The 10,947-nt window shown below is 41.9% G+C and overlaps 4 protein-coding genes across 4 annotated transcripts; 1 reads left to right on the plus strand and 3 right to left on the minus strand.

Annotated features, from left to right (window-relative positions):
• Positions 1-296: 296 nt before the first annotated feature.
• LOC140780438 (GDSL esterase/lipase At5g37690-like) lies at positions 297-2,196 on the minus strand. Its single transcript, XM_073126003.1, has 6 exons — positions 1,875-2,196; positions 1,652-1,779; positions 1,437-1,563; positions 1,239-1,351; positions 891-1,140; positions 297-760 (listed from the first exon to the last, which is right to left on the minus strand). The coding sequence occupies exons 1-6, from the start codon at positions 2,116-2,118 to the stop codon at positions 513-515; spliced, it is 1,110 nt and encodes a 369-aa protein (XP_072982104.1). The 5' UTR covers positions 2,119-2,196; the 3' UTR covers positions 297-512.
• Positions 2,197-3,116: 920 nt separating this feature from the next.
• On the minus strand, positions 3,117-6,376 carry LOC140780748 (F-box protein SKIP28-like). The gene is made up of 3 exons (XM_073126492.1): positions 5,861-6,376; positions 4,583-4,893; positions 3,117-3,926 (listed from the first exon to the last, which is right to left on the minus strand). Exons 1-3 carry the CDS (start codon positions 6,260-6,262, stop codon positions 3,638-3,640), a joined length of 1,002 nt encoding a protein of 333 aa, XP_072982593.1. The 5' UTR covers positions 6,263-6,376; the 3' UTR covers positions 3,117-3,637.
• Positions 6,377-6,472: 96 nt separating this feature from the next.
• LOC140780749 (prohibitin-3, mitochondrial-like) lies at positions 6,473-7,699 on the plus strand. The gene has a single exon (XM_073126493.1). It carries the CDS (start codon positions 6,653-6,655, stop codon positions 7,514-7,516), a length of 864 nt encoding a protein of 287 aa, XP_072982594.1. The 5' UTR covers positions 6,473-6,652; the 3' UTR covers positions 7,517-7,699.
• A 2,259-nt stretch (positions 7,700-9,958) lies between these two features.
• LOC140795323 (uncharacterized protein At3g17950-like) lies at positions 9,959-10,911 on the minus strand. Its single transcript, XM_073147828.1, has 2 exons — positions 10,708-10,911; positions 9,959-10,613 (listed from the first exon to the last, which is right to left on the minus strand). The coding sequence occupies exons 1-2, from the start codon at positions 10,780-10,782 to the stop codon at positions 10,152-10,154; spliced, it is 537 nt and encodes a 178-aa protein (XP_073003929.1). The 5' UTR covers positions 10,783-10,911; the 3' UTR covers positions 9,959-10,151.
• Positions 10,912-10,947: the final 36 nt, after the last annotated feature.

Consider the following 10,947-nt stretch of genomic DNA (forward strand, 5'->3'; position numbering starts at 1 on the left):
CACCTCAAGCCATGATATTTAGGCTCCACTCCAGTTGAACTATGTAGCAGTATTTTTGTGGTTTTATATAGATTAATTCTTACTCCATGAATATTATTTCCCTTCTACATAAATTTTATAAACGATAATGAGACAAGAAGGAGAGGAAAATATTGCATGCGTACGTAATAGTATATCCATTATATAATTCTCAATAAGAGAACGACATGTAACATGTGGTATTTCTTATATTCCTCAATAATTAATATTAGAATTAAAATTGATGTGTTGGTGCACTTGACTCTTTGAGCCACGGATAGGCTCAACCGGAAAGCTATTTTCACATTTACTAATGTTGAGTAACCATACAAGTATTGTAGATTGACATAGTTATACATTTTGAATCCTTGTCAAAGATTCGATTTTCTGTGTCAATCCTGTGAATATTGAAGATGACGAAAGTGATCGTTACATTCATTGTAAACAGAACCATGAGAAATAAATACTAGAGACTAATTAATATAAAGATCCAGTCAAGCAGGGGAAGGAGCAAGGCCAGGGGCAGCCACAGGGTCAAGAAGAGGAGCTGGCGAAGGAGCTCCTTGGATCTCAGGATCCTCGAAGAGGCGGTCGGCGATCACTTGGTTTGCGGCGTCTGACGTGTGGTATGCGTCCCAGAACACAAACTCGCTGCGGTTGGCACAGACTCTTGAGTTGGGCAAGCAGAGGCCACCAACACTAGTGTCCACACTGCAGCATGACGTGTGAGAAATCTTGAATCCTACACATTAAACCAGCATCTCATTCAATTAATAATCGATTACTTTCCAATAATTCGATGGCGAGAAGATCCAGCATTTAGGAGTAATGAAAGTAAATGTCTGATGATTTGTGAATTGTTCTCTTAATACCATAGAGCTGTGGGTTATTGATGAGATCCATGACAATGTAGTAGGAGTCAGCAAGAGACATCTGAGCACCAGGCAACTTCTTGTTTAGGGAGACGAGCAACTTCTTCACCTGTGCATTGAACTCCATCACATACTGATTAACATGATGGAGGCATTCGCCATTCCCTGATTTCACCCTCTGAGATGGAATGCAACCCAATGGGCCCAAGCCATGAAATACTACTTTCCTTGCTCCGAGCTTGTAGAGCCTCTTTAGGAACACAGCATAAAGCAGAAGAGGAATCAGAATTCAAAAGTCCTAGCTCTTAGAATAATGAGAAAAAATCATTTGTTGAATCATATTCCTACCCTGAATTGGCGATCTAATGTAATGATCACAAGCCCCACAAACTCATCATGAGTGTATACTTGGCCATCAGCCATGAAAGGTTGCAGGAAATTGTTCACATAGTCATTGCTGCCTAAAAATTGTCAAAGAACAAAAATATTCCCATAAGGGATTTACAAGAAGATAAGGGAGTTTGATGCAGTTGGTTGCAGTCATACCAAGTCCAATGAAGTAGAGTGCCTCATTGCATAGTTTCGCAGCAGCCACTTTTCCGATTTTAGAGCTGATCGCAATCTTAGTCTTCTCAAAACAGTTTATTTGGTCATCGAAAGAGAGCTTCTGAACCTGCACCACCAGAACTTCGTTAAGGATATTGCACTTTGCTATACAAACAGATTGATAGAATTTTGAGAAGAAAGTGATGGAGAATTACAAAGTAAAGTCCAGTCTCATTGAGAATTCCTGCTCCACCAGATGCGTAGTTTACACCCTGAAGGATAGCATCATTGTTCATAGACAGGGAGAGATATGGTGGTGGAGATGGTATCCCGAACTTGGCAGCTAAATAACCATAACACAATTTTTAGTACTTCAAGTTAGCTAGCAAGTAGAGACAATGTGTAATAGAATGTAACACTTATGGCCTTCAAACTTACACATGATGTCTCCTATAGTTCTTCCATTGGAGAATCTCCCAGTTGGCTTCCCACCTAAGTAATCAATCCCATACCAAGGGTAATTCGACTTTGCGAGAGAGTACGGGAAGTAATTATTATTTCCGACGTCAGACATTGAGTCTCCAAACACAAATGTGACCGGACCGCCATCTGCAGTGGCACCGGCGGCAAAGGAGATAGTGTAAGCAAGAGCAAAGATCACAAACACCATGAGAGCTGCCATTTCTTCGTAGTCCTAGTTGTTGTGATGGCAAGCTAGTTGAGGTGGTGAACATTTATACTGTTATGATGCAGTAAAGTCATATCTATTGCTCTAAGTTTGAATTAATTATATATTTTTCTCTCTGCGTTTCTTTTCCAGCTTTATGAGAGAGATTATAGTTAACATCAAACGTATAAGACAAGTAGAAGTGGAGGCATTAGTTTGGGTTTGGATAGTGAGGTGGTAGTTGTGGTTGTTGAGGATTTATCAGAGAAGTAAGCTAGCTTACTTGCTGAGGAGACTGTTAATAGAAAGTTAAAGGATGGTAAGATAACCCAAACTTGTATGGATTTAAAATCTCAAAATTACTCACGCAAGTACGTTAATCTACCACGACAACCATCGAATCGAAGTTTTGCAGAGTTGAGATAAATTCTGAAATAAATATAAACCTGGCTTTTAAAGTCAAGGGAAGAGGTTATTGAACCAGAGAGCTAGCAAATTTAAACGCGGTTCTCTATGAACTTTATCCCACATAAACACTGAAGAGAAGAAGTCGTCCAACTAAATTCAAGAACATTTATCATTTACAGTCCAGAACACTGGAGGAAAGATGTGATAATTTAGATTCTTATCCAACAGGTGAAGGGAAGTTTCTTCTTATCAGAATATAAATCCTGTCTTATATTGGTTTTTTCCTTGCCTACCTTATACTCCGTTTAGCTTATTTGGTTTGACAATATGTATAGCTTAATAATTTGGGCAAATCCAGGGTTAAGGGTAAGCTCATATTAGGTACACTTTATGAATACTGCATCAAAAGTTAGTGATGATGCTTGGCTGTAAATTGAAATATCTCATGAGCTCAAGCAACTGAGTCAGCAGCCTGTTGAAACTTACAAGTATTGCTGCGGCGAGTGAATGTTTGAAACTTCTAGTGTGAGAAAACATATAAGTTTTGTTGCATCTGCTACATCTGAAAATTCCAGAGTTCCAGTAAATTACATGGAGTAATTCCATTCAGATAAAAAATGATAGATAGATGGGTAAAAGATATTAACTGATACATTGTCACCAACAAAATAATATTGGGAGGGTCTTTCACATTCTGAATGCATGGAAAGTAACAGATGTCTGAGAGGCAGACATGAAAAAACAAGGACATCATTTCTCCACCCTCTCAAGGACAACAATGACCCAAAAAGCCATGCTTGTAGATTCCTCAAGATTGCTTTGGGAAAAGACTGTCTGAATACATGAGTGGAGCCTATCTGTTAACATGTCCAGGAATTGTCCTTCAGATTGTATTTCAATTCACTTTCATACATTTGTCAATTTTGTATGTTTTTCTTCTTCTTTGTTTTCTTTCTTTGTTTTCCTTTTTTGCTTCATTTCAAAGCTGCCAACTTTTAGCTAGATGACACTCGTTAAGTTAGATACAACAGGATCTCAGCCTGAGTACATAAATAATTTTAATTACGAGAAACATGTCCTAAATCGAAATAAGCAGCAATTGAAGTAAATAGCTGGCTGGCCGGCATTAATTATCAGTTGCTGGAGTGAAGGATGAAACTTCGAACTCCTCACACTGCTGACAGACAAACCCAGCAGATTGAGTTGATACCCCTAGGAAACTTGCATGCCCCTTGCAATACGGTCGGTTGCATGTGTTGCACTTTGGAAGCTGAAGCCAACACTGAAGACATAAGAGATGGGAGCAGGCCGTCTCCTCGCCAGGTTCCTCGAAATCAATACAACCTCCACAGCCTTCACATCTAGCGATGCAGAAAAAACATCCTCTACACTCAGTCCATCTGTATTTCATTGTCCTGCAAGTTCATTCTTCGCCGATAAGTACTGGATATACGAAATGTTATTGTGCAAACTTTCCTTTTGTCAATTCATGTTAGTTCTTCAAAGTCAACAATTAATTCTTCGAAAAAGAAAAGATGATGAACAATGAATTGGACTAAAAACGAGTCCCCTGAAAACACAATCATCATGCTTTTATCAGATACTAACTAAACAAGGGTGCAGGCATCATCGGTGGTGAACAAGAAGAGATAAAACATGTATAGGCCAATTCCTCCCAGGGAACAACTTGCTAAATCAATCTTCTGCTGAAGAAACCTAAACATGTATAGGCCAATTTGTCCCAGGGAACAACTTGCTAAATCAATCTTCTGCTGAAGAAACCTTCCTCCTGCTTTCTTAGCCCCTGTACTTGCGCCAATCATCTGATTTTCAACTGGAAAGTTCAATACTAGCACTAAGCACACTTTTACTTCTATTTATTCTTTTTGTAAGAGTTCATATGTGCTTTTTTATGATCATTACTACGAACAAAGCAAGTCGATAATGGAATAGGCTCCATGTGAAGTATGGATAGATAGATTCAAGAAATACCTACAGGAAGCTTCTTAGAAAATAGAATAATCTGCAACTGCTAAGCTCTAAAGATCATAAAGAATCAGAAAATACGGACCTACAGTCTTGTCTTGTACAGTCAAACACTAGCCTCACATTCCTACACCTTGGGCACAAGTCGACATCAATAGGGCGGCCATCGTCTCTGTCAAATGAAACACAGTGCCGATAGCTGTAGAGAGATGGTTGTGGAACTTGTTGCCAATTATTTTTGCACAAGAAAGAGTTGAGGATATCAAGGTGATCTTTTGTTATGTTGCAAAGACCATGGAGTCGAAGACTGTTTAGATTTCCCTTGCGCTCATTTAGTTGTTTCACTACTTTCACCATACCATCTGCAGTTAAATATGTACATCCAGGAACATAGAGCTGCAAAATTTTCATCCAAGATAAATGTACACATAAGAATCCATTCTGTCCTGCTCCACATGAGAATAATATTTGTAAAGTTGAAAAATAAGCTTTGCACATCAAGAGTTAAAGTATTATATTCTGCAAAAAACCAATTGATGTTGTTCTCTTTTAAAATGCATATCATAAATTTCTTTTGTGATGAGACTTTCAAGCAAGGAGCATCCAGCAAGCTTCCGTTGCCTGGGGTAACAGTGTGATGGATGATTTTGTTGTTTTTTTAAGGAAATATTCTATAACAAATATTACCTAACTGTTGCAGTACAAAATAATTCACTCACTAACTAGACGGGCACAACAAGAATTACATTGTCTTGGAAGTTAAGAGAGTACCTAGGGAATGTGGTATGCATAAAAATAAGCATTTAATTTGGAAAGGAGAAGCTATTATCAATCTAAGAGGCAGCTTCTATCGTATGCGGTGGGCACAAGGCTGAATAAAATATATTTGGCGGGCAACTGCAAAACTTTGGTGTTAGCGTATAATTAAGAAAAACATAAGAAAGAGCCCAAAAATAAATCCAATTAACATATCAGAGGACACATTTACTGGAACTCTTCCCCACCAATTTGGGTTGGATAAACCGAGCTAAAATTACAAAGTTCATAAAAAATTGCTAGATCCTTACCACATTGTGTATTTGACATCACACCCTTTAGAATCCGTGCCAAATTTCCTTGAAAAAAAAATTAAGCAAGTAATGGAATCGATGCAAAAAACCATTTTAATTTGTTTGTAACTTTTATCTACCTTACTGGTTCTAGTTTATGCTCATGCGGTTCAGTAATCATTCACCTTAGATTCCTCTAGAAATAGGAAAAGTCACCCTATCCTATACCAAACAACACAAAGAAAAATTAATGCTAGAACTAATCCCCACCATAAATTCGAACGAAAGAAAATATAAGCGTGGGCTATGTTTACCTTAGTAATTCCAGGATTCCGGTCGACGACCTGCAAGAGACTGGCGTCTGTAATCCTACAGCAATGGAACAGAGCCAAAGACTTCAACTTTCCCTCAGCCCTAGAAGAAATCCTCAAAAGAGTGTCATCAGTAAGCTTCGAGCTCAACGGCGGCTCGACGGTGATGTGTTGCCAGAGCAGACAGTCGTCAGCAATGGCGTCCCGGAACAGCTTGCAAACGCTTTGGAACGCCAAGACTTCTCTCAAGCGAAGGTAACCAAGTACAAGGAAGAGAGCGGCATGGGGGTCCGTCTGCTCGGAGGAGGGAGTTGAGGAGGGTTGGAGGAGAGAATTAGAAGAAGACCCATGGAGGGATTCGCAGGTGGGAGCGGGAGAAGGGTCGGGACCGGTGATTCGAGACATGGTGCGGGATTTGGAGGAGGGGGAAGGAGAGACAGGAGGAGAGCAGGAGGAGAGGCGGATAGTATGACGCGTCGAAGGCGAGAACCGGAGACAGTAGACAAATCAACAATAGAGATTTTATTTGGAGGAGGAATTTAGATTAGCGGCTTATTGGATCCATCGCAACCCTTACTCTCACGCCTCCATCTCCAACCGTCAAAAACCCATCCAGCAAACGATCCTCCACCATCGCACGAATCACAACGCACCGCATGATCCCGAACCTTTCTTCCTCTCCAAGCAATAAATAAAGGCAAATACTTGAAGGTTTAGGGCTTTGCTTCTTCGTACAAGCTATACTTCACTCGCCGCTTCCTCCTCTTCTCAGACCAAGAAAAACCAAATCCATCCATGGCGGCGGGCGGCGGCGGCCAAGCAGCGGTCTCCTTCCTCACCAACATCGCCAAGGCTGCCGTCGGCCTCGGCGTGAGCGCCTCCCTCCTATCCTCCTCCCTCTACACTGTCGACGGCGGCCAGCGCGCCGTCATATTTGACCGATTCCGCGGGGTCCTTGATGACACCGTCGGCGAGGGGACCCATTTCCTCGTCCCCGTGCTCCAGAAACCCTACATCTTCGATATCCGCACCCGTCCCCACACCTTCACCTCCAACTCCGGCACCAAGGACCTTCAAATGGTCAACCTCACACTCCGCCTCCTCTCCCGCCCCGATGTTCCCCGCCTCCCCACCATCTTCACCTCCCTCGGCACGGAGTACGACGAGAAGGTCCTGCCCTCCATCGGCAACGAAGTCCTCAAGGCCGTCGTCGCCCAGTTCAACGCCGACCAGCTCCTGACCGAGCGGCCGCATGTCTCCGCCCTCGTTCGCGACTCCCTCATCCGTCGCGCCCGGGAGTTCAACATCATCCTCGATGATGTCGCCATCACGCACCTCTCGTACGGGACAGAGTTCTCCCTCGCCGTCGAGAAGAAGCAGGTCGCGCAGCAAGAGGCCGAGCGTTCGAAGTTCCTCGTTGCCCGCGCTGAGCAGGAGAGGCGTGCGGCTGTGATACGCGCCGAGGGTGAGAGCGAGTCCGCAAAGCTGATCTCGGAAGCGACGGCGGCTGCTGGAACGGGGCTGATCGAGCTGAGGAAGATCGAGGCTGCGAAGGAGATCGCCACCTCACTGTCCAAATCGCCGAACGTTGCATATATTCCCACAGGAGACGGGTCCAATATGCTGCTCGGGCTCAACCCGGCCACCATGGGGCGGTAATTGCCTTCTGGTATCCTTCAGTACCGATAGTCTGAGTCTACTGTTTTGTGACCATTAATAATTGCATGGATATTAAAGTTTTTGAACGCTTCCTGCTATGTGGGAATTTGTATGTGATATTGGATTCTGTTTTGATACATCTTATGCGGGATTATGAGTTAGACATCTGTGCTTTACTTCTTAGTATGGTTCCATTATTGCTTAGCTTACATTTCAGTGATTTTGTTATCTTACGTACGGCTATTTCTCTGTATTGCTTGTAAAAATTAATATCTTTGTTTTTTTTTCTATTAGTTCTTGCATTGAGTGTTTAAAATTATTACAGTTATATGTCATACTGTAACACTGGTTTGAGAGTTAAATAGTTGAGACTTGTTTCAGTGGGTTCGAAATTTCTGTTTGCATAACTGTGATTGCTTAGTAGGAGAATATCCGTTATATATGGATGTATTGTTCTCCACTATGTTCTTGTTTTCCCTTATACTTTGATTTGTTTCTTTTGTACGATAAGTTAGAAGGTTCTAAACTGCTCATTTGACATTATTTATGATTAACACATCTGCTTGACATTTGTAATTTGGATTCCTAATGACAATTTTCTTTCTTTTTGGAGATGTATCATGAGCTGCTTCTTTTCTCATTCCACTAGGTTAATTGATGCAGCTGAAGGTCCTCTTTTATTTGTATATGAATCCAACTAAAGTAATTACTAAGATTATGAAATAGACTGCTCATAGCTAGAGTACAAGTGGTAAGGCACCTTAGAATCGTAACTGCTGTCTCAATTTTTGGCAAGTAATTTGAGTAATGGAGGAACCAGCTCCTTTTGTGATTTCAAAGCTTAGATTAGCACTATAAATTGGATTTTGTTATCTTATCTAGAAGAGAAGTGTTTATGATGTACTCCAGATTAAAGCTAACAATATGTGATCACGTCAAGCGATTACAAATATGGTTTAATATAACTAGGTCTCAAGTTCCCTTATTGGCAAGTGTTGGCATAAATTACTTGATAGGCTACACCATTTGCTTATATTCAGCTGCTGCCATTAGTTATATGCTTCCTGACATTACATGATGTCCCTAATGATAGGAAGTTTTAAGGTTACCTTTGCAGGTAAAAAAAAAATTAAGAACAAACAAATTTATCATCAGTATCATTAGATTTTTCTGCTATTATTTTTTTATTTCATTGCCAACTCGTAGCAGCTTGACATACCTCAAGAAAATAATTGGGTACTCTTTGCTAGAGAGCAGTTGTACGAGTAACTTGATGCTTACTGGCATGGTGAGCCCTCTGAAGTGTAATATCTTGGAAATATGATACATTGAAGCTTCTAATTTTCAAGACCTTAGACATTTGAACATTTGGAAAACCTGAAATGGGAAAGGGCAATTCTTTATAAGTACGACGCACTTCCTTTTGTTTGATTTAACTTATTTAAGAATCCTTGCTTGTTACTCTGTTAGAAAGTAAAGTTCTCTCCAGGATCAAAAGAAGATATGTGAACTGTTGACATATTTTGATGCTTTGAAGTGTGTAGGAATGTAATTACAATCGTTTGAAGATGGCATATAACTCAGACTTCGTGTAATTAGGTAAGTCCTTTTAATTATATATTCTTTCAGGAAATTGATCGTTGGTATGAGATTGTACTACTGTTAGTGTGATGAAAGCCTAAGATCTAATTTCCTTAGTCTATCTCTTCGATGATTGTTGGTATGTCAAGCTGCTACGCTAGTAAATCAAGTTGCTTTGTAACTTGATTTACTAGCGTAGCAAGATCTAATTTCCTTAGTCTATCTCTTCGTTGAACCAAACAAATAGCTATTCGTACTTATAAGGAACACAGTTCTTCCTGCATAGGCTGATTCCATTAGCAGGTTACTTGATTTTTTTTTCTTTTTGCATCGTAAGCTTGCCAATATGTTAAGATGCTTACCACACAGTCCGAATTAGTACCAGTTGATTTGATTCCTTTACCTCCTGCAAGTCCCATATTTATCTTTCTTCACTTGAGGAGGCACTCAACTTTTGCCCTCTGTTGCATATTTAGCAGTCAAAAACGGATGGATCTGCTGAGTCATTACTCATGGCAAATGACTTTGTTGATGTCAATAGCAAGTTTCCAAATTTCTTGCGTCAGACTTAACAAGCTCTCTTGTCGCCTTTTCAGATAGATGCCATAACTTGCCACATATTCGCCGTGGGGCTGGCTCATTTGAAACTTTGCTAGTCTTCTTGCCTAATCTTATCTCATCTTTAGCTTATTCGTCTAAGATTTTGTAAACATATGCTGACATTTTTACCGTGATATAAGTCCTTAGATCCACATATATATATATATATATATATATATATTGACCAACTGTCCTGTACTATAGAGCAACCGATGCATAACTTGTTCGCAAATAAGCTTGCATACTGAATAGATCATCAAGTAGATAGGAACTATAAATTCTATTACAGACTGTAAAACCACCGACATAAACACCATCAGACTTCTTTATCTTTGCAAGTGAAAAATAAAAAGAAAAGAGAAAAAGAAAAAGAAAAAGAAAAACAAAACAGGAGAAGATGACATAAGTTACAACCTATATTGATCACCCTCAACAAGCCCTACAATTACACAACCTACCCTTCTCCCCCACTACAGATCCCAGCAAGCAACACCGGCCATCTCCCCATCATCCCCTCCGCCGCCCTCCCCTGCCCTCTCCTCCTCCTCTCAAGCGACGCCGCCGCCTCCGCTGGCGGCATCACCCTTCCGTCCTCGAACAGCGGGCCTCCGCCCACAGCCTCGTGCTCCGCCGCGCCGCCGCCGTAGAGGAAGTCCCCGTTGATCTCCCTTCCACTGACCCTCCTCTCCACCTGGAGGAACTCCCCCAGAGACGTCGGCCCCGCCACGTCATCCCGGCACAGCCGCCACCACACCCTCCGGGTTCGGCGGCGGCGCCTCTCCGCCGCACGGGGTATCGGGACGAGGTCCTGGCGGGAGGGGAGCCTCGCCGGCCCGACGGGGAAGTCGTGGGGGAAGGAGACACCCATGAGTGTGCCAAGCGAGGTGCTCCGGTCGGGGAAGAAGGAGCCGGTGGACTAAGGAACAAGATAGGGGTTTGTAGTTTAGCAATAAGAACGAAAGGTCTTACATGGGAATAAGAGAAGGGAAGAGCGATGGGGTTAAGCTTACCTCGGTGTCGAGATCGGAGGAGGAAGGCGACGAGTTGGTTGGGGACGAAGGGATCAAATCGGTGTCCCGATCCATCCCAACAAGGAATTTTGCAGCCTGGAGAGAGAGAGTGTGGGGGGATGAGAGAGAGCGAGAGGAGAGAGAGGCGTGTACGAGTAGGGCGGAGAAGCTGGGGATTTCAGGAAGAGATGAAGAGGAGTTGTAGGGGGTAAATGACAAATATGCCACTTGATGAATGTT

The sequence above is a fragment of the Typha latifolia genome, chromosome 1 (genome assembly GCF_019914945.1).
Source record: "Typha latifolia isolate L0001 chromosome 1, TyphaL0001v2, whole genome shotgun sequence".
NCBI classification, from domain to species: domain Eukaryota; kingdom Viridiplantae; phylum Streptophyta; class Magnoliopsida; order Poales; family Typhaceae; genus Typha; species Typha latifolia.

Coding starts and splice junctions, on each gene's coding strand:
- LOC140780438 (XM_073126003.1), bottom strand. CDS start 2,118: ATGGCAGCTCTCATGGTGTTTGTGATCTTTGCTCTTGCTTACACTATC. Junction 1,780..1,874: donor AACTATAGGAGACATCATGT/GTAAGTTTGAAG, acceptor ATGGTTATTTAG/CTGCCAAGTTCGGGATACCA. Junction 1,352..1,436: donor ACTCTACTTCATTGGACTTG/GTATGACTGCAA, acceptor GACAATTTTTAG/GCAGCAATGACTATGTGAAC.
- LOC140780749 (XM_073126493.1), top strand. CDS start 6,653: ATGGCGGCGGGCGGCGGCGGCCAAGCAGCGGTCTCCTTCCTCACCAAC.
- LOC140795323 (XM_073147828.1), bottom strand. CDS start 10,782: ATGGATCGGGACACCGATTTGATCCCTTCGTCCCCAACCAACTCGTCG. Junction 10,614..10,707: donor CCTCCGATCTCGACACCGAG/GTAAGCTTAACC, acceptor CTTGTTCCTTAG/TCCACCGGCTCCTTCTTCCC.
- LOC140780748 (XM_073126492.1), bottom strand. CDS start 6,262: ATGTCTCGAATCACCGGTCCCGACCCTTCTCCCGCTCCCACCTGCGAA. Junction 4,894..5,860: donor GGAATCCTGGAATTACTAAG/GTAAACATAGCC, acceptor AAAATTTTGCAG/CTCTATGTTCCTGGATGTAC. Junction 3,927..4,582: donor TGTACAAGACAAGACTGTAG/GTCCGTATTTTC, acceptor ATGAACTTGCAG/GACAATGAAATACAGATGGA.